At 39.9% G+C, this 22,634-nt stretch overlaps 1 protein-coding gene across 4 annotated transcripts in view; it reads left to right on the top strand.

Annotated features, from left to right (window-relative positions):
- Positions 1–22,634, top strand: part of LOC145351919 (uncharacterized) — a 180,784-nt gene that overhangs the window by 19,723 nt on the left and 138,427 nt on the right. For all 4 annotated transcript variants that reach the window (XR_013888472.1, XR_013888473.1, XM_080201707.1 and 1 more), the window contains exons 2-3: positions 2,787–3,490; positions 21,248–21,386. Coding sequence is in view for 2 of the 4 variants with exons in the window: in XM_080201707.1 (XP_080057833.1) it covers positions 2,804–3,490; positions 21,248–21,386 (826 nt within the window). In the remaining 2 variants the exon portion in view is untranslated. The remainder of the gene's footprint in view (positions 1–2,786; positions 3,491–21,247; positions 21,387–22,634) is intronic.

Here is a 22,634-nt window from a genome sequence, read left to right as displayed (position 1 = left end):
AAGGTTCCATGAATCTCTACAAAGGTTGAAAACTCAAAAAGGGCACGAAAACCATGGGAGAAACAGGGAGAGATTAAAAGAAAACCAGCATGAGAACAAGGAGGAGTTAAAAATGAAGTTCTCAGTAAGAGAAGAAAACAGAGAAAATAGGAGATGTGCCTCAACTTTCTCTTGTACTAGAGGTGTGCCATGGCACACACGGGGTGGGAACCACTGATGTAGAACAATGCTCAGTTTTTCTGTCCCAACTGTTGTGATTAGTAATTTAAGGGGTGCGTCTAGTAGTTTGCCTGGTGTAAGTGGAGGCATGTGGAACACAGGGTGAATGCAGGATGCATGTGCGGCTATCAATGGGTAGTGGCAAAGTGGCTGAGGGCTGTGGTGGTTGGTTGAGAATAAAAACAAGGGAAGGTAAGGAGAGCCTAACAACATGATTACCCTGACTTGAGAGAATATTTCTGTGCGGGATGAAAAGAATCCAATGGGGATGGTATTTGAAGGAAGGATTGGTTTGAAAAGGATGGATGACATGATGGAATTTAGTTTACATATGGCAAAATGGCGTGCCAGTTATTTTGTACAGCTTGCTTTCAAAAGCTATTCTTTATGCTAAATATCACTAGGTTTGAGTGAGTACGCTTTAGAAAAGCTGTTGGTTGAGTTAAAAGAATGAATTAGCATTGATTGACAGACAAAGATGATAGCATATACTATCCACTGGTTTTACACAATCTAACTTCAACGAACATGACACCCCACAATATGGACTTGCGAAAGGAGCTGTTATAATGTTGCTTCAGAACTTGAAATCTAAGTAAGCAGTTTGTTATGAACGAGATTGGTGAAAAGGAAGCACCTTTCTTCGATATATCTGAAATCATAATGAAAGATTTTAAGGAAATAATGTTGAATATATTGAACTCATTGTATATAAATCTGTCTTTTTAATTCAACAGTTCCTAAAGGCAAGACACTTGACAACATTTATGCTTGTATTCCTGGGAATGTTTTTATAGTTTTATGTAGCATTTTTCAGAGTGAGAAGTTTTGAACGTGCTAACCTTTGGTGAAAGAGCAGCTAGGAACCCTATATTAAAGAAGTACTATTGCAATTAAGATATTGATGTGACTGCACGTATGTTCTGGATCCCTGGTAGCCTACAATAAAGATTTTGTGATGTCATTCATGACTTCTGGATTTTTCAAAGCATTTCAATGAAATACTTTTAAAAATGCATTTGGTAGTACAGAGTTTGAATATTGCTGATGAGAGGCAAATCCTTTTGTCTTGCTTCGGCAACTTCTCAGCATAAAAGGGACTTTTAATGTAGAGAAATGTGGTAGCAATTCACACACAGCAATGGTCTTCAGCAGCAGTGAAATATTTAACTAGGATAACTGTTTTTTGGTGATGTTCAGGAATAATAGCCAAGGGATCTATGTGGCCCTACTTTAAATAGTAGCATAGGACCTTTTATATCCAGTCATGTGGCTTTAGCTTCTTAAAGATGGCACTTTCAGCAATTCAGCACCAACTTGGTACTGGACTGAAATGTCAGTTTCAGTGGAGTGAGATCGAATGCATAACCTCCACTTCAAAGATATCAATGTTATCATAAACCAAGGCCGATGCCTTTTTTTAAAAAAAAGTTAATGTAACATTTTAAAAAGAAAATATTGATGCAAATGTATGTGCCTACCTTAAAACATGTGATGTGTATCTGGCATAACAGGTAGTTTTCTGGTGGGTTTGCCGCAGATTGATCTAGGGTTTGCCTTGAAAAAGTGATCATGAGATTATGTTACCCATTTAAGGGACATATTTCTACTCCACAATTTATTCTTGATTATGTTTCCATACCTAGAGACATGCGAGGCAGACAAAGCATGTGCATCTGTTTCGGTTTCTAGGTTTTCCTGATTGAGGTCTCAACCTGTCACCAGAGGCTATAACTTGAGAGCCGCCTCTTCACTTCAAGCATGACTGACCAGAAGACACTCCCATGCTTACTGCCTACCATTAGAGTATTGGAAGGATTCCAGGGTGATTTTTTTTGAATTCTTGCTCTCTACATGAATCACAAAACATTGGCAGACGGGTGCTGCAGATAATTAGGAAGACAAATGGAATGTTCGCCTTTCTTGCAAAGAGGATGGAGCATAGGATTGGTGAGATCATCTCTTGAGTCCTGAGTTTGGCTTTGGTTTCCATGCTTGCATTAGAAGCCATTCAAAGAAGGTGGAATAGGCTTGATTTCTGGGATGAAGGTATTGCCTTATGAGGAAAGGTTGGGCCTATACTCATTGGAGTTTAGAAGAATGAGAGGCGATCTTATTGAGACACATGAGATTCTGAGGGGCTTGACAGGATAACTGCTGAGAGGAATCTACAGGACACAGGTTAAAAATAAGGGTTCTCTCATTTTAAGACTGAGATGAAGGGAAATTTCTTCTGAGTCTTTGGAATTCTGTCCCAGAGAGGATTGAAAGTTGGATCATAGTCCATCTTGGCCTCCAATATATTATATTTTGATCTACAGTGGAAGTAGAGAGTTATGAGGCAGGCAGGAAAGTAGAATTAAGGCTATAATCAAATCAGCCGTGATCTTGCTGAATGGCGCAGTAGGCTTGAAGGGCCAAGTGACCTACTCCTATTTTCATGATCTTGTGAAGTCTTCTCAATAACCTTTTCAAAGCTTGGTCGCTATTGTTTTATGTGCATTGACATCTTTAACAAGTTTTTTTTTTGACTGATATATAACCAATTACTTTTTCTTTTCTATTAGGTTGACTCTAGAGCAAGATGGATCATGCCTGTGAATATGAATTGACAGTGGGCAGTGGTTTGCCTTTTGCTAATCCACAACAGTTTTCAAATTCGTTGAGTTTCAATGTTTCTGAGAGAAGTGATGCAGGCTGCAGGCCAGGACAGAGTATTTGTGAACAAGACTGCTGTAATCTACAGGACAAAAGTGCTGTTCAGTTGTCCACTGATTCCCAGGGTGGTGCACAGCCTGCATTTAATGGACATGTTTCAGCACCATCTTATATCCCATTGCGTAGACTTCAAGATCTGGCTTCTATGATTCCTACTCGGTTTTCTGAGTCTCCAGAGTCAAAACAGTGGTCTGAATCCCCTGAGGGCTCCCCGAACCAGGATTGTTGTGCAATTGATGAAGGCAGACGCACTTCTCCAGTATCTGATTCTACGCAAAATGGTTCTCCAGAGTTAAAGTTAAAGATAACTAAGATGGTTATGAATGGGAAGATGATGTTTGAATCATCAATCTTCAGTGAGGTGGAAACAGAGGATGTAAAAGATTCTGAAGAGCACCCTTCAATCATCAAAGAGGTAGAAATGCCTGTTTCACACAGAACAAAAAGAATGAGAAAGAAAAGTATTAAATACAGTCCTTCACATGAATCTGAACAGAAAGTGGACAACACAATGGCATTTTATCCCCCACCTCCAATGGAAGGGAGAAAGAATGTGAGTGTCACTTATACACAGACTGGATGAAATTCTAATATGTTTAATAATGGGTGCATTGCATATATATTTAGAGACTATTTTAGCAAACTAAATCAAATATTGCTTAATGTATGACATTAACTGCTTTTACTGTGCTGTGGCATTAAAAAGCTGGACTGCTGCATGGCAATTCCTCTAACATTAGAGTTGTGTAAAAAGGTGGTAGGGAGTTGGAGCTCCTGGTGTGAATATGATTGAAATCTTTCCTGAGAGTTGTAGTTTTTTTTCAGGTCAAGGCAAATCATTGTATTGAAGTTTTTTGTCTTTGTAGAATGAATTATGGAATGCCTACTGTGCAGAAGGAGGCCATTCAGCCCATCGAGTATGCGCTGATACTTGACCGTACTCAGGCCCTGTCCCTGCTTAGTTACCGTGCTAATCCCTTTAGCCTATCGCATTGTGGGGCACTGAGGATTAATTTAGCATGTCCAAGCAACCTAAACTGCACACCTTTGGACTGTGGAGGAAACTGGAGGAAGCCCACACAGACACAGGGAGAATGTGCAAGTTCCACACGGACAGTGACTGACCTAAGTTGGGAATTGAACTCGGATTTCTAGAGCTGTGAGGCAGCAGTGCTAACCACTGTGCCACCATGCCACTCCAATTTTAAACTGGAGCATCTGGAGGAAACGCACACAGACACGAGGAGACTGTGCAAACTCCACACAGACAATGACCCTGGTTCCTGGCGCTGTAATGCTACCACAGTGCCATCGTGCTTTCACTTCCATTTGTTGAACAAACATATCCTGGGTATACTTTGATAAGCAACAACAGCTTAGAGTCATAGAGGCTTACAGCATGGAAGCAGGCCCTTTGGCCCAACTTGTCCATGTTGCTCCTTTGTTTTTAACCCATAAGCTAGTCCCATATCCTTCTATACCCACCTTACCCATGTACCTGTCTAAACACTACTTAAAAGACAAAATTGTACCTAACTCCTCTTCTCTTCTATCTCTAGCAGCTTGTTTCAGGCACTCGCCATCCTCTGTGGGGAAAAAATTGCCCCTCTGGACCCTTTTGTATCTCTCCCCTTTCACCTTAAACCTATGCTCTCTAGTTTTAGACTCCCCTACCTTTGGGAAAAGATATTGACTAGTTGGTCTATGTCTCTCATTATTTTATAGACCTCTGTAAGATCACCCCTAAGCCTCCTCTGCTCCAGTCTATTCAGCCTCTCCTTGTAACTCAAACCATCAAGTCCCAGTAGCATCCTAGTAAATCTTTTCTGTGCTCTTTCTATTTCAATAATAGGGTGACCAGAACTGTACACAGTATTCCAAGTGTAGCTGTACCATTGTCTTGTACAACTTCAAGACGCCCCAACTCCTATGTTCGATATTCTGACCAATGAAACCAAGCATGCCGAGTGCTTTCTTCACCACTCTGTCCACCTGTGACTCCACTTTTTCAAGGAGCTATGAACCTATACCACTAGATCTCTTTGTTCTATAACAAAGAGATCTAGGTCTTGTTCTAGATCCTGCTCTATATTTATTTCATGCTTTTAACATAATTAGATGGCCCAAGGCACTCCAGTACCATAAAATAAAATGTTGCACCAGGCCGCATAAGATATTGGATCAGATATCCAAAAGCTTGGTCAAAAAGAAGTATCTTGAAAGGAGGAAAGAAAAGAGGAGGGGATCTGTAGGTATAGAATTCCAGAATTTAGGATATGGGCAGGTGAAGTTGTGACTAGTAGTGAAATGATTAAAACTGATGTGCTCAAGAGATTAGCATTAGCAAAGCACATGTAGGCTGGAGGAGATTGTGGAGCTAGGGTGGGAAAGGTTTGAAAAGAAGATGAGAATTTTTAGATCCAGACATTGCTTGACTGGGATCCAGTATCATCAGTGAGAACAGGATGATAGGTGAACGGAAAATGGTAGGAGTGAAGAAACTGGGAGCAGAGGTTTGGATGACCTCATGTTTACACAGGATAAAATGTTATGGACCAGCCAATAATGCATGGGAATAGTCAAGTCCAGCGGTAACACAGGCTTGAATAAAGAGCTTTTTTAACAGCAGATGAATTGAGACAAGTGAGGTTGGGTGATGTAATGGAAAACAAGGGCTGTGGTAATGGTGCATCTGTGAGGTCTGAAGCCCAACGATAGTTCCATTGTGACACCAATGTTGTGAACAGAGTGGGAAGCATGGTGGCACAGTGGTTAGCATTGTTGCCTCTGCCAGGAACCCAGGTTCAATTCTGGTCTCAGGTGACTGGATGGATTCTTGCATGTGTTCCCTGTGTCTGTGTGGGTTTTCTCCAGTATCCTGGTTTCCTTCCACAGTTAAAAGATGTGCAGGTTAGGTTGATTGGCCATGTTAAATTGACTGAATGTCCCAAGATGTTGGTTAGGGGGATTAGCAGGGTAAATATCTGGGTCTGGGTAAGATGCTCAATGTGGACTTGATGGGCCGAATGGCCTCATTCTACACTATGATTTCAAATTGTTGCTTGGGAGAGAGATGGAATTTAGAACTGTGACCAAAAACAATGGCTTGAGTCTTCCCAATATTTAGTTGGAAGAAAATCTCTGTCCAGTACTGGATGTCAAATAAGCAATCAGATAACTTCTCAACAGGAGTTGAGAGGTGGTGCTGGCTCAGAACTGGGTCTTATGTGTGAAAACTAGTGCTGTGCTTTCAGATGAAGCTGCCAAAGAGTATACCATGTGGATGAGAAATAGGAGAGGGCCAAAGATAGATTATGGGCAACACCAGAGATAATTGTGTGGGAGCAGGGTGAGATCCAGTGCAAGTGAAATAGTGTATATGATTAGATAAGAATGGAACCAGGTGAGCAGCCCCTAGCTGGACATCAGAGGAGAGGTAGGGTGGCATGGTAAAGTAATGTTTAGCACTACTGCCTCACAGCTTCAAGAATCCAGGCCTCAGGTCACTGTCTGTGTGGAGTTTGCACATTCTCCCCATGTCTGCGCGTGTTTTCTCCAGGTGCTCCGGTTTAGTCCCACAGTCCAAAGATATGCGACATAAGGAATTCAAAGCCATGTTAAACTGTCCCTTAATTCCCCCTGACACTATCAGGGTAAATGCATGGGGTTATGGGGGATTGTTGTCAGTGCAGACTTGATGGGCCAAATAACCACCAAATAATGCACTGTAGCACTCCTATAACTGTGAGGAGTTCAAGGTGGAAGTTAAAAAGAATGAGGGGGGAGCGTTTGCCAGTGTCTCAGTCTCTCTCGCGTATTGCCATCATGATAATTGGACCACACAGCTGCCTGTCAGGCAGAATTAGCAGCGGGCTCCATGACCAATTTTTATTCACTTTATTTTTATCTTGAATTAAAGAGAGTTTAAAACATTGTCATATAACATTTAGCAGTTATAATGGTCATTGCACCTCAGCCAAGTTTCTGATGAGGCCACAATGTCAACGCAATCATCCATTACATGTTCATGAATGCCAAAAGAAAGAAGTAGTTGGAGAGATAAGAGTATTGGTTATAATCTTCCAACATTTTCTTTGATTCTGGAAAACTCCCAGTGGATTGGAAAATAGTAAATTCAAGAAAAGAGAGAACAAAACTATAGGCTAGCCTGTCTTGTGGAAATTGCTAGAATCCTTTTATCAAGGAGATTAGAACAGGATACAACATGGCTTGTGAAAGGGAAATCATGTTTAACTAATTTAAGAGTTTTTTGAGGAAGTAGCATGCACCATGAGTAAAGGAGAACCTGTAGATATGGTGTACTTAGCTTTCCAAAAGGAACATGATAAGGTGCCACAAGTAAAAGATTGTTACATAAAATAAGAGCTTGTGGTGTGGGGGAAATGTATTGCATGGATAGAGGATTGGCTAACTAACAAGAAATGTCCTATGGATAATAACTCATTTTTGTGTTGACAAGCTGTAACTGGTGGAGTGCCAGATGAAATCGCTGTTGGATCTTAAATATTTAGAATCTACATAAATGACTGGAATGATGGCTAAATTTGCCGATGACACCAAGATGGGTAGGAAAGTACATTGTAATACGTTGCCTTCTCTTGACAAAAGGATATAAATGGATTACCAAAAGAGAGAATGCTGGAAAATCTCAAGTCTGGCAGCACCTGCAAGGAGAGAAAAGAACTGACATTTTGAGTCCAGATGACCGTTGTCAAAGCTTTGACAAAGCTGGCAGACCTGCTGAGATTTTCCAGCATTTTTCTTTTGCTTTCAGATTCCAGCATCTGCAGTAATTTACTTTAATAAAAGGGTTAAGTGAGTTGGCAAAAAATTGGCAGATGGCGTATTGTGGGAAAATGTGATCTGGTCCACTTTTGGAGCAGGAATAGAAAAAACGTGATATTATTTGAATAGCGAAAAGTTGCAGAACTCTGTTAGAGGAATATGGGTGTCCTGGTCTGTGAATCTCAGTTCTTATGCCAGTACAGCAAGCAATCAGGAAGGGAAATGGAATGTTGGTATTCATTGCAAAGATAATAAAATATAAAAAAAAGAAGTTTTTCAATGAAGCTGTATAGGGCGTTGGTTGTGTGTAGTTTTGGTCTCTATGTCGAAAAGGATATAAATGTATTAGAGGCAACTCAGAAGGTTCACTTGACTCATTCCTTGGATGAAAGGTTTATCTTATGAAAAAGGGTAAACGTATTTGGTCTACTCATTGGAAAATGAGAGATGATTTTGAAATATAGGATCCTGAGGAGACTTCGTAGGGTGGATATTGGGAGGATGCTTCATCTTGAGACGGAAATGAGAACTGAGACACACAGTTTAAAAAAAACAGTGCAACAAGTGGCCATTTACAGACTCAACAGAAGGTGGAAGTCTCAGTCACGGCTGTGTTGGGATGAGGCGAAGGACAGTAAACTAATCAAAATGAATATAAATCTTGCAAATGAGAGACAGAAGTTGGATCTTGCTGTGTAGTCCAGACCAGAAATATCATTAAGAAAAGTTCAAAAATTTGTAATTAAAATAGAAAGTGCTGGAAACATTTAACAGATGAGCCATCTGTGGAAAGAGAAAGAGTTGACTTTTCAGATTGATGACATTTCATCAGAATTAATTACTCCAAGAATTTGAAGCAAGTTTGTGAAGATCTGGAAAATTTAGGTCTGTATTTTTCCAGATCTTTTCCATAGATGAAAGGAGCTGCATGTTATATACAAGTTTGTTCCAGTATAGCCCAGCAGATAAATGTGGCTTTGATCTTCAGAGTAGTCCAGGAATTCAAAGCCAGATATGAGAGAAAATCCAATTCCAGATATTTTCCAGATCTTGTTTGCAAGGTAGGGGGTTTGAACAAACAGTTAACTTGAAGATTGGGCTAAAATGCAGCCACTGTTAGAACCGGGGAATTTAAAAACAGAGGAATTATTTGGGGACAGAGTTGGCCATGGATAAGCTAGGAATTTGCTAGGGATTTGACTGCCCAGAGCCATCCTGAAACAAGATAGAAAAGTTGTAATTAACTGGTTTCAAGCAGGTAGGTGTGAAAGTTTGACATTCTAATAATTATAAATTTTGACCAAAGAAAGTTTAAAATGAAAGATTTTTGTGTGTCAGGATAGTTTTCCATATTAAAGATTTATATTTATGCAATTGTCTTCGTCAGTTACTTCATCATACCAATGTAATTGACAGTGTTTAACTTTATCAGAGTAAGTTGTTTTAAAACTTAATTCAGTTGTAACATGATCTCTGTTTCCTTTTGCAATGAGATTGCAAATTGAGGCAGGATTAATTAGTAATGCTAGATCTAAAACAGCTTTATTTCTAGTTTGTTCTATAGTGTATTGTTCCAGGAAACAAAGATGATCAGACCACCTATGCCAATTTGGTCCAGTCTACATGAATTTTAAAGTACCCTGTAATTATTACACTGCCTTTGTTACAAGCTCCAATAATTTTTGTTTTGGACAGGGAAAAGATATGGATAATTGCTCCCTTCTCTCACCTCTCAAGTGACTGCAACAAGATTTATTTTAGAAGATAAAAGCAAAATACTGCAGGTGTATTTTAGAGGAATGTTTTAACCTTTCTGCGCTCTGACTAATGAGCAGACACATGACAAGCTTTCTCATAGCTTTAATTAATAAGAGTTTAACTTAAAATGTAACAATCACTCCCAGTCCTCATTCACAAGCAGAAAAAGATGATTGCTACAAAAAAAAGAGGCATTGATACCTTTAGAAGAGTCAGTTAACTCCCTATTCCGTTTTAATTACTCATTTTGTTGCACAGCCACTATCAAATAAGGATCTTTGTTTTTGGGGATTTTGGCCCGAGAGGACAAGGACTTAAAATAATAGTCAAAAGTTTTTCTCATACAGATAATGATTAAGGTCTGGAATGCACTTTTGACAATGGAGGCAGGTTCCATCAAAGCATTCAAAAGGGAATTATTAGCTGAAAAGAGAATATGCTGGGCTATGTTGAGAAGTTAGGGGAATGGCACTAAGCGAATTGCTTGTTCAGATAGCTGATGCAGTCACAAATGGGCTGAATGATGTCCTTCAGTGCTCACCCCTCCAACTGCTGACGCTGTGGACTCTATCAGTGGATCAAATGTCACCAATCCTGTTATACATCTCCCTCCAGAATGTCCATTCACTTACGAACAAGACTACATAGGAACAATGCAGTTTGGAGCAGAAGTAGGCCATTCGGCCCTTTGAGGCAATTTTCTTTTTAAAAATGTTGCTGATCCCTGGCTAAGATAGTCAACCTTTCTTTTCCCTCTGTTTCCTACATTAAAAGTTAATTAGATCACTGTAATAAGAATAATACCACAATTTCACATTTTCCCACATGCTCCCATTTGCCAACTTTTTGTCCATTTACTTAACCAATCAATATCTCTTAAGTGTTTGTATCCCCCTTGTTTAACTTGTCTTCCAACTATTTTTGTGTCTGCAAATTTGGCTTCCTCCAAGGAATTAATATATATTGTAAACAGTTGCAGTTCCAGAATTGAATCCTGTGGAATCCCATTGGTTACAGGTCACCAAGCTGAAAAAGAACCCCTTTCCTACCCATTAGCCAATTCTCTATCCATGCCATTATATTATTTCCAGTACCATCTGCTCTTCAAATGACTTGACCTTTTGTGAGGTACCTTGTATTTGTACGTCCAGAAGACATTTGACAACACATCTTCTGCTTCCCCACTATCCATTCTGGTTGAGACTTCTTCAAAAAAACTGAGTTAGTCAGTCACAATTTGGCTTTCATGAATCTGCTTGAATACATTGATTTTCTTCTATTACTACTTGCAACCTTTTCTAGTAATAAATGCTGTGGATGAATTTAACTGTTGTCTACTCCCTTTGCCTCTTGGTTGAGCACGACTTTTACTTTTGAAGACAAGCTGAACTTGTTAGTATGTTAGTTTCTATACATTCTTCAATTCTCCCATTTTACTGGGAATTCCATTACCTTTCCAATGTTAAGCTTACTAGTCTAGATTTTTCTAGGCATGTTTAGTCTGTCTTTTTAAAAATAGATTTAGGTTTTAAAAGAATGAAGTGGAATGCATGTCCATTTGTTGGGGTTTGTTATTGATTTTTTTTCATCTGCCTAAAAACATTTAATTGAGGAATCCTCAAGAAACCTTAGAAAAATGGCATATTTTTATTTTTTAGGGCAAAACCGATTCCAATTTTCACACTGGGCATGATATTTAATACAAGAAATTGCAACAGAGAGCAGATTTCTGCTGGTATTGATATTCCACATGAACCTCCTCCCACTCTGCACCATTTTATCATTTGCTAAAACCTTTATTCCTTTTTTCTTTATGTACTTAACTGGCTTTCCTTTGAAAATACACACTATTTATCTCAGCTATTATTATGGTAGCAAAGTTCACATTCTAACCACTCACTGGGCAGAAATACTTCTCCATAATTTGGTGTGGTGGAGCATAGAATGAGGCCATGTGACCTATTATGCCTTGCTGTCTTTTTGGTAAAGCAATTCATTAAGCTATTACTCCCTTGTTCTTTCCTCATAGCCCTACAAAGTTTTCTCCAAGCATTTACAAAATTTCCTTTTGAAAGTTGGTCTCAATTTGCTTCTATCACCCCTTCTAGGGCAGCATGGTGGCACAGTAGTTAGCACGGTTGTCTCACAGCACTAGGGATCGGGTTCAGTTCCCGGTTTGGGTCACTGTGGAGTCTGCACGTTCTCCCGTGTCTGCATGGGTTTTCTCTGGGTGCTCCGGTTTCCTCCCACAGTCCGAAAGACGTGCTGGTTAGATGAATTGGCCATGCTAAATTCTTCCTCAGTGTATCTGAAAAGGCACTGGGGAATGGCAACTAGGGGATTTTCATAGTAACTTCATTGCAGCATTAATGTAAGCCTCTTTGTGACACTAAAATGTAAAACTTGAACATAAACTTAAAAACTTCAGGCAACACATCTGTTTATATTTTGAATTTCTGGCATTCACACTATTTTGCTTTTGTTTCACTACAATTTCTGGGTCATTACTTAAGTTTAAAGTGTGTGGGGGAGAAAAAAAAGGGAGTGGTGTTATGAGAAAAATTAAAAGGATAATTTGGGGGAAAGGCTACTCTTTTTGCAAAGAAAAGGACCACACAGGAAGGCCCTTCGGCCCTCCCAGCCTGTGCTGATCTTGATGCCCTAAGTAAACTTAAAGAACCTGCCCTCACTCGGTCCATATCCCTTTATTCCCACCCTATTCATGGACCCATCCAGGTGCCTCTGAAGTTTTGCTAATGTGCCTACTTTCACCACATCTGGCAGTGCCTTTCAGGCACCAGCCACTCTATGAAAATTTTCCCCCACACATAGAATCATAGAATGCCTACAGTACAATAGGAGGCCATTCAGCCCATTGAGTTTTCACTGACCATGATCCCACCCAGGCCCTATTCCAGCAACCCCATGCATTTACCCGCTAATTCCTCCTCACACTTGGGCCAATTTAACATGGCCAATCAACATAACCCATGCAGCTTTGCACTGTGGGAGGAAACCGGAGCAAACTGCAGAGACAGGGAGAATGTGCAAACTCCACACAGACAGTGACCCAAGCTGGGAATCGAACCAGGTCCCTGGCGCTGTGAGGTAGCAGTGCTAACCACTGTGCTGCCCTGTGTCGGTGGGGATAAAGAACATGTCTTAAATTTTCCTCTCTGACCGTGAATCTGTGCCTCCTTGTAATTGACACTTCCACTGTATGAAAAAGCCTGTGACTATCCATCCTGTGTATGCCCCTCAAATTTTGTAGACCTCTGTCAGGTCTTCCTTGGCCTCTACCGTTCCAGTGTAAACAGTTCTCCTCGTAGCCAGTGCCTTTGACACCAGGAAACATCCTAGTGAACTTACTTTGCACTCTCTCTAAAGCTTCCATGTCCTTCTGGTGGTGTGGTGACAGAACTGTACGCAATACATGAAATACGGCCTAACCAAAGTTTTATATAGCTACAACATGATTTCTCAGCTCCTGTATTCAATATCCCGGCTGATGAAGGCAAGCATGCTTTGTGCCTCCTTGGCCACCGGCGTTGCCACTTTTAGGGAACATGCCCAGATCTCTTTGTATATTAATGTTCCTAAGAGCTCTGCCATTTACAGTATAATTTGCATCTAAATTTGATCCTCCAAAATGCATCACCTTTGCACTTGTCTGGATTAAATACCATCTGCCATTTCTGTGCCCAAGTCCCCAATCGATCTATACCCTGTTGTATCCTCTGACAATCCCTGGCACTATCAGCGAGTCTACCAATCTTCGTGTTATCTGCAAACTTGCTAATCAGACCACCCATATGTTCCTCCAGATCATTTATATATACAACAAACAGAGGCCCCAGCACTGATCCCTGCAGAATACCACTAGCTACAGATCTCCATTCTGAAAAACACCCTTCCACTGCTATTTTGTCTTCTATAATCAAGCCAGTTCTGTATTCCTCTAGTCAGCCCACCCCGAAAACCATTTCATTTTAGTTTTTCTACCAGTCTTGTCAAATACCTTACTAAAGTCCATATAAATTACATCCATAGCCATCATCAATTATCTTTGTCACCTCTTCAAACAGCTTAATCAAGTTGGTGAGACATAACCTTCCCTACACAAAACCATGCTGCCTGTCACTAACTAGTCCATTTTCTTCCAAATGTGTGTATATCCTGTCCCTCAGTATCTTCTCCAAAAGCTTCCTCACCACAGATGTCAGGCTCACCGGCCTATAATTTCCTGGATTATCACTGCTTCCTTTCTTAAACAAGGGAACAACGATGGTTATTCTCCAGTCCTCTGGAACTTTGCCTGTGGTCGTAGAGGGTGTGACGATATCTGTTAAGACCCCAGCTATTTTTTGCCTTGCCTTGCCTCCTGCAGAAATGTGGGCTAAATCCTGTCTGGCCCTGGAGACTTCTCTACCCTAATGTAATTTGGGATACCCAGCAGTTCCTCCTTCGATATATTGACATTCTCTAGAACATTGACACCTATTCCTGACCTCAGTCTCTGTCAAGTCCTTCTCCTTGGTGATACAAAGTACTCATTAAGGATTTCACCCACTTCGTAATTTCCCTCCATTGTCCTTGAGTAGGCCTATGCTTTCTCTTGATCCTAATTTATGTATTAAAAATCTGGGGATTCTTTTTGACCCTGTTTGCCAAAGACATTTCATGGCCCTTTTTAGCCATTCTAATTCTCCATTTAAGATCCTTCCTCTTTTCTCCATACTACTAAGATCTTTTTCAGTTTTTAGTTCCTGGATCTACTGTATGCTTCCTTTTTCCTTTTTCCGTTTTGGCTAAGCTTACGATTTCTCTTGTCATCCATGGTTCCTGAATCTTGCCATTTCTATTCATATCTACAGTGACTTTTTCTAGTGGCTTGCAGAATATGAATATATATGCCACAGGTGCCAAGGTAAAAGTAATTAAAACGCTGCAGGAAGCCTTGGGTCAAATTCAGAAGTGTTCTGGAAAACCTCTGTTGTCACTGAAGTCTTGTCAAGAGTTAAATTGTGGGAGCTGAGGTTCAAATCTAAATAAATAAATTTTGGCTTGTTCAAGTAGTCCATAAGTTTTAATATAGTTTGTGAAGCCTTTATGGCAAATAACTCGAAGAGAAGTAAAGCTTTATAATTAGGTTGAAATTCAAAGGCAACAGAAAAAGCTGGTACCAATAGAACCAAACTTGGTAAACAGTTAAACTTTGGAGGGGGGATGGTTCAATTAAGAAATGTTCTCAGGAGAGCAAAGCAACATTTGAACCATCCAACCCAACTGGAATTAAGAAAAGAGAGACTGGAAAATTAAAAATGTGGTTTTGGTTATTAATACGTAGAGATATACTGGGTATGTTTCTGGTATACAGAGACCCAGTAGTGATAACTCAATTAAAATTTGCAGTCTTGTGGCAGAAAACAAGCAACTGCAGCATAATATGTAAATAAGATTCCATTTTTGTATTACATCATTGACATAAGTGTGAAATAACCTTAGTGAGCAGAGTATGCGTACATGTAACATTTTTAATAGATAAGTCAATTCTCTGTCTGAATTGAGGCCAAGTATAATCTTCAGGTGAAATGTGCTGAGAGATAGTTGGGCAAGGCTGTGTAGACGTTTTGTTTTTGAAGTAGTGCATTCTGAGTTTACTTTTACAATTCTTATCTACATGACTATTGAGTGTGGCATAAAGCATGAATATTGAAGATGACTAATTAAAAAAATTCGCATAGTGCCTTTGACTTCAACATCCCAAAGTGCTTTGCAGCTAATGAAGTACTTTTGAAGGGTAGTCACTGTTGTAAAGTAGGAAACACTGCAGCTAATTTGCAAACAGCATGCTCTCTCAAACTGTCAATATATCAGGAAATACTTTTTTGTGATGCCAATTGAGGGATAAATATTGGTCAGAACACTAGACATAACCCTCCTGTTCTTCTAAATGGAAGAGAGGACTTTGCTAAAGAGTCAAAAACTAAAAATAGATTGGTACAATATACAGATCTCGAACATTAGAAGCATAAAGGAAGGCTGGAAATTCTTCTAGAATGCAGCATTTTCACAAGTGCTGATTGATATTCGCCAGTTCTGACATTCAAAAGCTAACTGGTTAATGTAAAGTGACATGAGATAAGAAATTTGGATACTGCAAAATCAACCCCTGAGAAATGACTAAAATCACTGCAGTTGTAATGCTAACCAGTCTGTTACGCTTTGGATAGCGGTTGGTGACAGACTTGAATCCTGATTCCAGTGTTGCACTGAAACTATGTCTCATCGGTACACATGAAATAACCTTGTGTGGATGACTTAAGAGTGACATAATTTGCAAATTGATTAGTGGGAGATGTTCAGAAAAGAATTCCATGTGATGCAGAGTAACTTCATTCCCCTAAAGGACAAGAGTCATGGACATATAGAGAGACAAGAGATGACAATGTAAGAAAAAAATTGTTAAAAGCAATAAGTAGTATAGATCCTAGCAAGTTAGAAAGATACAAAGAGCCAAGGGCGACAGGACAAACACTACTAAGAGCTACAAAAAAGATTAAAGGCAGAAAACATTTTTACAAAATATATCAAAAGTAATGTTGAGAACTTTTATCAAAGCACTGGGAATAGATGAATATTGGCCCCTGTATGTTGAAAATAAGGAAATTGTGGACATGTTGAATAATTTGTTAGTGTTTACAGTAAAGTATAGGTCAACATAGCAAACATCCAAAGGCAACATATTGAATCTGGACCAGAGACTCCAAATTAATGTAATCAAGGTAACACTAATGGAGCAGATGGTTTCTATTCCAGAGTTATCTTCCAAATATTATTGTATGGAAACAGTTGCTTTTAGATTGGAGATTTTTGCTCATCACTCATCTATTCAGGAAGGTGAGAGGGGAAAACCAGGGAATTACAGATCAGAAGAGAACATCTAGGAAAATGGGACTTGGGTGCAGGAGTAGGCCGTTAAGCCTGCTCTGCCATTCAGTATGACTGTGGTTGATCTGGTTGTGTCCCACCTCCACTTTGATGGGAAATTAAAGATAGGGTGATTGTGTGCCTTTAAAATTTCAGTTGATCCAAGAGGAGTGGATTCTTAAAGGGTGGGTCATGCCGTAAACATTTGAATGCTATGGAAGGGGAATGACTATGGATGTTAGTTCACATGGACTCCAAAAGGCATTTGTCAAACTTTCTTGAGACTGTTGATTATTGTTGAAGCTAATGGAATTAAAGGCAAATTATTGACTGGGTTAGAACATTGCCTCCTTCCACTCAGCTAGTTTATGTATGACAGCTCCCATAAGCAGCAATGAAATAAATGAATAAATCTGTGTGTTTGTTAGCTGAGGGATAACTATTGTTTAAAGCACTGGGGAAACTATTCTGCCTTTTCAATTGTGCCATTAGGTATTTTAAGAACATAAGAAATAGGAGCAGGACTAGGCCACCTGGCCCCTTGAGCCTGCCCCGCCATTGAATAAGATCATGGCTGATCTGATAGTGGTTCAGTTCCACTTACCCACCTGCTCCCCATAACTCTTAATTCCCTTATTGATCAGAAATCTATCTCCCTGTGACTTAAACATGTTTAATGAGGTAGCCTCCACTGCTTCAATGGGCAGAGAATTCCAAAGATTCCATTGCCCTCTGAGAGAAGTAGTTCCTCCTCAACTCTGTTCTAAATTGACTCCCCCTTATTTTGAGGCTGTGCCCTCTAGTTCTTATTTCCTTCCTAAGTAGAAATAATCTCTGCCTCTACCCTGTCTAGCCCCTTCATTATCTTATGTCTCTATAAGATCTCCCCTCAGCCTTCTAAATGCCAACGAGTACAGACCCAATCTACTCAATCTCTCCTCATAAGCTAACCCCTCATCTCCAGAATCAACCTGATGAACCTTCTCTGTACTCTCTAAGGCCAATATATCCTCTTGCAAATAAGGGGACCAAAATTGCACACAGTACTCTAGGTGTGGCCTCACCAGTACCTTGTATTATTGTAGCAAGACCTCCCCTGCTTTTATACTCCATCCCCCTCGTGATAAAGGCCAACATTCCATTTGCCACCTTGATCACCTGCACACTGAGTTTTTGCGATTCATGCACAAGGGCCCCCAGATCGCTCTGCACAGTAGCATGTAGTAATTTTTCACCATTTAAATAATCCATTTTACTATTATTCCTTACAAAGTGGATAACCTCACACTTGCCAATGTTATACTCCATCTGCCAGATCCTCGCCCAATCACTTAGCCAATCCAAATCTCTCTGCAGACTTCGTGCGTTCTCCACGCAATTCACTTTCCCACTCATCTTTGTGTCATCAGCAAACTTTGTTACCCTACACTTGGTCCCGGCCTCCAGATCGTCTATGCACGTGGTAAACAGTTGAGGCTCCAGCACCGATCCCTGCAGTACTCCACTAGTCACCAACTGCCAACCGGAAAAGCACCCATTTATTCCAAATCTCTGCTTCCTGTTAGATAGCCAATCCTCAATCCACGCTAACACTTTATCCCCAACTCTGTGTACCTTAATCTTTTGCAGCAACCTTTTGTGAGGCACCTTATCGAACGCCTTCTGGAAAGCTAAAAACAACAGTTCCCCTTTGTCAACCGCAGTCGCTACATCTTCATAAAAATCCAGTAAATTCGTCAAACACGACTTTCCCTTCATGAATCTATGCTGCGTCTGCTTGATTGAACCATTCTTTTCCAGTTGTCCTGCTATTTCTTCTTTAATGATGGATTCCAGCATTTTCCCAGCTATGGACCTTAAGCTAACCAGCCTGTAGTTACCTGCCTTTTGTCTACCTCCTTTTTTTAAACAGTGTCCCATGCATTCAAACCCATTCCTCCCAGACCAATCTTTGAGCCATGCATTTACCTTCTTAATCTTATTGACCCTGCGCCAATTTGCTCGTGGCTCAGGTAGTAATCCAGAGATTACCATGTTGGTTCTGCCTTTGAATTTAGCTCCTAGCTTTTCATATTCTTTTTGCAGAACCTTTGTTCCTGCTCTGCCTATGTCATTGGCCCCTACGTGGACCACGACAACTGGATTCTTACCCTCCCACTCCAAGTTCCTTTGCAGCCCAGATGAGATATCCTGGACTCAAGCACCAGGCAGGGAACACAACCTTCGGAATTCTCGATCCTGGTCACAAATCCTGTTTTGTGATACAACTGACAGGATTTTGCTTTAATGTCTGATCTGACTTTATAGTAAGGTCACAAGACTGCAGTGGAGAGTCAGTCTGGAATTATGTGCACAAGTCTCTGAGGGGTTTGAGTGTGAATTGAGTATTATCACTGAGCCACACCTGACACTTTTACAGTTCAAGCTGCTTCTACCGTCTTTCAGGTAGTGCATCACAAATCGTGTTGTGGTGTTAAGGATCAGATCAGGATCTCCAAGATATGTTATTGAAATTTGCCTGGAGCCTAGATTTTACATTTGATTTTGGCATTAGGGTGAACATAAATAAGGTGCTTCACTCTGGGAATTCTTCAAATGACCCACAAGGAAGCTTTTAGGAAAACAAACTTTATTTAAGAACACAAAACATAACAAAAAGAATTAGCATAACTTTTTTACAAATTAAAATACTTAAACATGACAGAGTATAATTCTTAACAGCTAGTTATCTCTATTCTAATTTAAAGCAATACCCCATAGACATTCATCTTTCTTCAGAGTGAGTTAGCACAAAAACAAATATACTCACTTTTGACACCTCTGGACAGAGATCCAGACAGCAGTTTCCAGAAAAGGATACATCTTCAAACAGCAAAAAGCAAAACTTCAGAAGAGTAAACCTAGTCTTTGGCAGCTCCCAGTCTTCAAACTTCGGAGACAGAAAGGAATACTGCTCTCTCTGCAGCTTCCAAAACAGCAACTTTCAGAATATAGCTGAATCACCGAGAAAGAACTTATCTCCAGGCAAATTCCAGTCTCCAACTTCAGAGAAGGGAAAGAAGAGGTATTATTGTCTCTCAACTCAAAAGCAGAATCTTAAGTTTGAATATTCTGTGTAAGCCCAGCTTCACTCCATCACAAGACCATCCCAATCAAGCCCTACTCTGCAAAATTCCGAGGAAAACCTCAAAGCAGCAGGACAGCCTTGGTTCAGATTAAAACAAGCTTTCTACCAATTAAAAGCAGTTATGCTGCTGCATTAATAACAGGATGCTGGTTGTAGACAGAACAGTCTGAGTGCATAGAACTGCTACCACAGATCCTGCACAAGAATGTGACTCAAATTCATTTCTTAAAAGCACAGTATTAATGCAATGGTCACTACTAACGCGTCACTCACTGCTACTATTTTCACTCCTCTTGTTCTATTTTTGATGTTATGAAGAGCTTTGAGATGGTTTATTTTACTTTTGTTGCTGTGCAAAGAAGGAAAAAGCTTGCGTTTATCAAATGCTATTTCAAATTTGGGTCTCCTGTAGATGCCTCTTGAACTTAGTGGTGCTACTTATTCCTGTGGATTCCTGTGCCCTTTTCGTTTCAGCTCATAATCAACTTGTACAGTAGCTTAATTCGGGTGTTGAGAGTTGAACTGGATATTTGAAGGCAGACCACAAAAACGCCAGATGTGACTTACTAAGCAACCTTGTTCACAACAAGTTTAACAGCCATGATTGGACCTGCTTATTTCAATAGGTACAAATTGCCTTTGTGTAGTACAAAACAAAAGAACGTGTGACACTTGGCTTAAGCAAAGTAACTACCAAGTGTTCTACATTCTTCTATGCCTGGCTGAAGTTTTCCCTTGTAGCTTTCTGTTTAAAAACCTAATTTCACAGCTGTTACTAGACATGGGTGTCAGTGAGTGTTTTCTTTCTAATTATGTTTTTACCTCCCATGTTGTCAACTAGAAGGGACAGTCTGCCAGACAATTTCAATCAGGTACCCAAGCCTGAAGACTTGCCAACCCAATGAGTGAGAGGTATTTACTAATTACTGAGCCAGGCTAACATTGTCCACTGTTTACAGACTTAGGAGAAAACAACTTCAACATATCTAGTATAATAATTGCCTTTCATTTTGACTTTAAAACAAACCTTACGAAAACCTTTCCAGCAGAATTTAAACACAACTGTTTTCAAATCCTGTTTGTGGCTCAAGTGGTATTTCTTTTACTGATGTGCAACTTTCCTGTCCATAGGATATTTCAAAATGCAAAAGGTGCAGGCTTGTACATGTTGTAACATTTTGTAATATCTATAAGCACTTGCAGAAACAACCAAAAATATCAAAACAGACCAGTCATGTTCACATACATTCTTAAAATAGTGGTTGGGAATGGAGGAAACTATTTTTATAACTGAAGGTTTGCTTTTTTTTTTGGTCAAGAATGTGATTGCTTTATTTTGTGATTTTTGTTTTCCACTGAGTGTTAAATACCTTGAAATTTGAACCACTAGGCATTATTTGCATCATCAGATATGTTGGGTAATTTCCCACAAACTATATAAATATTTTGAATATGCGTTAATATAAAATCTCAGTTCTGTAGGTAATTATCTCTCAACATTACTCATTTGTCTTTATGAATTTATAATAATGACCTTTGTAAAGTATTTGGGTTTAGAGTGCAACAATTTAGCTAGTTCAGAATGCAGTGATTTAGCTAGTTTGTCCCTGATTAAATCTCTATGATGATATTTATGAGAAATGATCACGTGTGTGAAATATTGTTCTGACCATGTCATTTTGGTTTCAGAGTGTTGGAAGGCGGAAGAAGGTGATTCCAGTGAGGTTTGAGGTTGGAGATCTGGTTTGGGTGAAGTTTAGTAGACGTCCTTGGTGGCCTAGTGCTATCTGTCTTGATCCGGTGCTGAAGGTTCACTCCAAGATGAAAGGTAAGTATTTGGATACAAAATGTCTTAAAAACGTGAAGCTGATAATATCCCCAAGCAACAAGCTCCATTTGTTGTTGGTAGACTGATCAAAAACCCAAGACTTCTACATTCTTGTCAGCCTGGCTGAAGTTTTCCCTACTAGTTTTAGGTTTTAAAATCCTGACTGATTTTACATCTGTTACTGGACAACTTCTTGCATGCCAAATTATTTTCTTCACTTTCCCAATTGCTAGTGGAGCTCCTCAGAGCGGTGTGCTCACCTCAGCCATTTTCAACTGACCATGGCAATACTGTCCATAAGTGTGGGTGTTTGGTAACAATTGCACTGTTCAGTTCCTTGTGTGATAAAGTAGTCTGCCCTCATGCTGCAAGACATGGACAATACCCTGACTTGGACTGCTCAGTGCCATGTAACATGTGCAATCTAAATGCCAACAATACCATCTTCAAGAAGACCAAGGCTAATGCTTTGACATCCTGTCATTGGACATGCCCCACCATCGACAACTCATGGTTCACGTTGACCAGAAACTGGACCAATCACATAAATACTATAGCCGCAAGAGTATCAGAAAAATACGTTATTCTGTGACAAGAGACTCTCCTCCTGACTTGCCAAAACCCATCCACCATCTCACCATCTACAATGCACCAGTGCAGTTTGTGATGGAATAATCACCACTTCATTGGATAACTGCATTTCTAGAAACTATTCGGGTCAAAACAACATCTCCCTGATGTTGAAAATTGCCCAGGCTGGTCCTGACCACACAGCACTAATTCCAGTCGGGTCAATTGCCACTTTATCAGCAGTGTCACAGAAGATGTCATCAATAGTACTATCAGACGATACTTCCTACAGATGCTTAGTTTGGTTTCTTAGCTCCGATCTCGTGGACAAAAGAACTCAACTTGAATAGTAAGGTGAGAGTGATTGTCTTTGATATCAAGACAGCTTTTGGCAGTGGGTGTCCAGCAAAATTGCAGTTGGTGGTAATTGGGAGAAACCCCTCCCCATTGGATGAAGTGATACTGAGTACAAAGATGATTGTGGTTGTTGGAGGCCAATCATTTCTACATAGCTGCAGGAATTCTGCAAGATAGTGTTTTAGATCTAGTCATTGACCAAAAACTTAATTGGACAAGCTGTGCGTAAACAGCAATGAGTAGAACAACAATGTTGGCCTGACAATGATTCTCACCATTCATAAAGAAAAATGTGAGCCATTTTAAAAAAGATAAATCTGT

The sequence above is a fragment of the Carcharhinus amblyrhynchos genome, chromosome 13 (assembly GCF_965287045.1).
Source record: "Carcharhinus amblyrhynchos chromosome 13, sCarAmb.v2.hapA, whole genome shotgun sequence".
Taxonomy (NCBI): Eukaryota; Metazoa; Chordata; class Chondrichthyes; order Carcharhiniformes; family Carcharhinidae; genus Carcharhinus; species Carcharhinus amblyrhynchos.
Note: the sequence above shows the minus strand (reverse complement) of the source record. Positions and strands in the feature narration are given on the sequence as shown.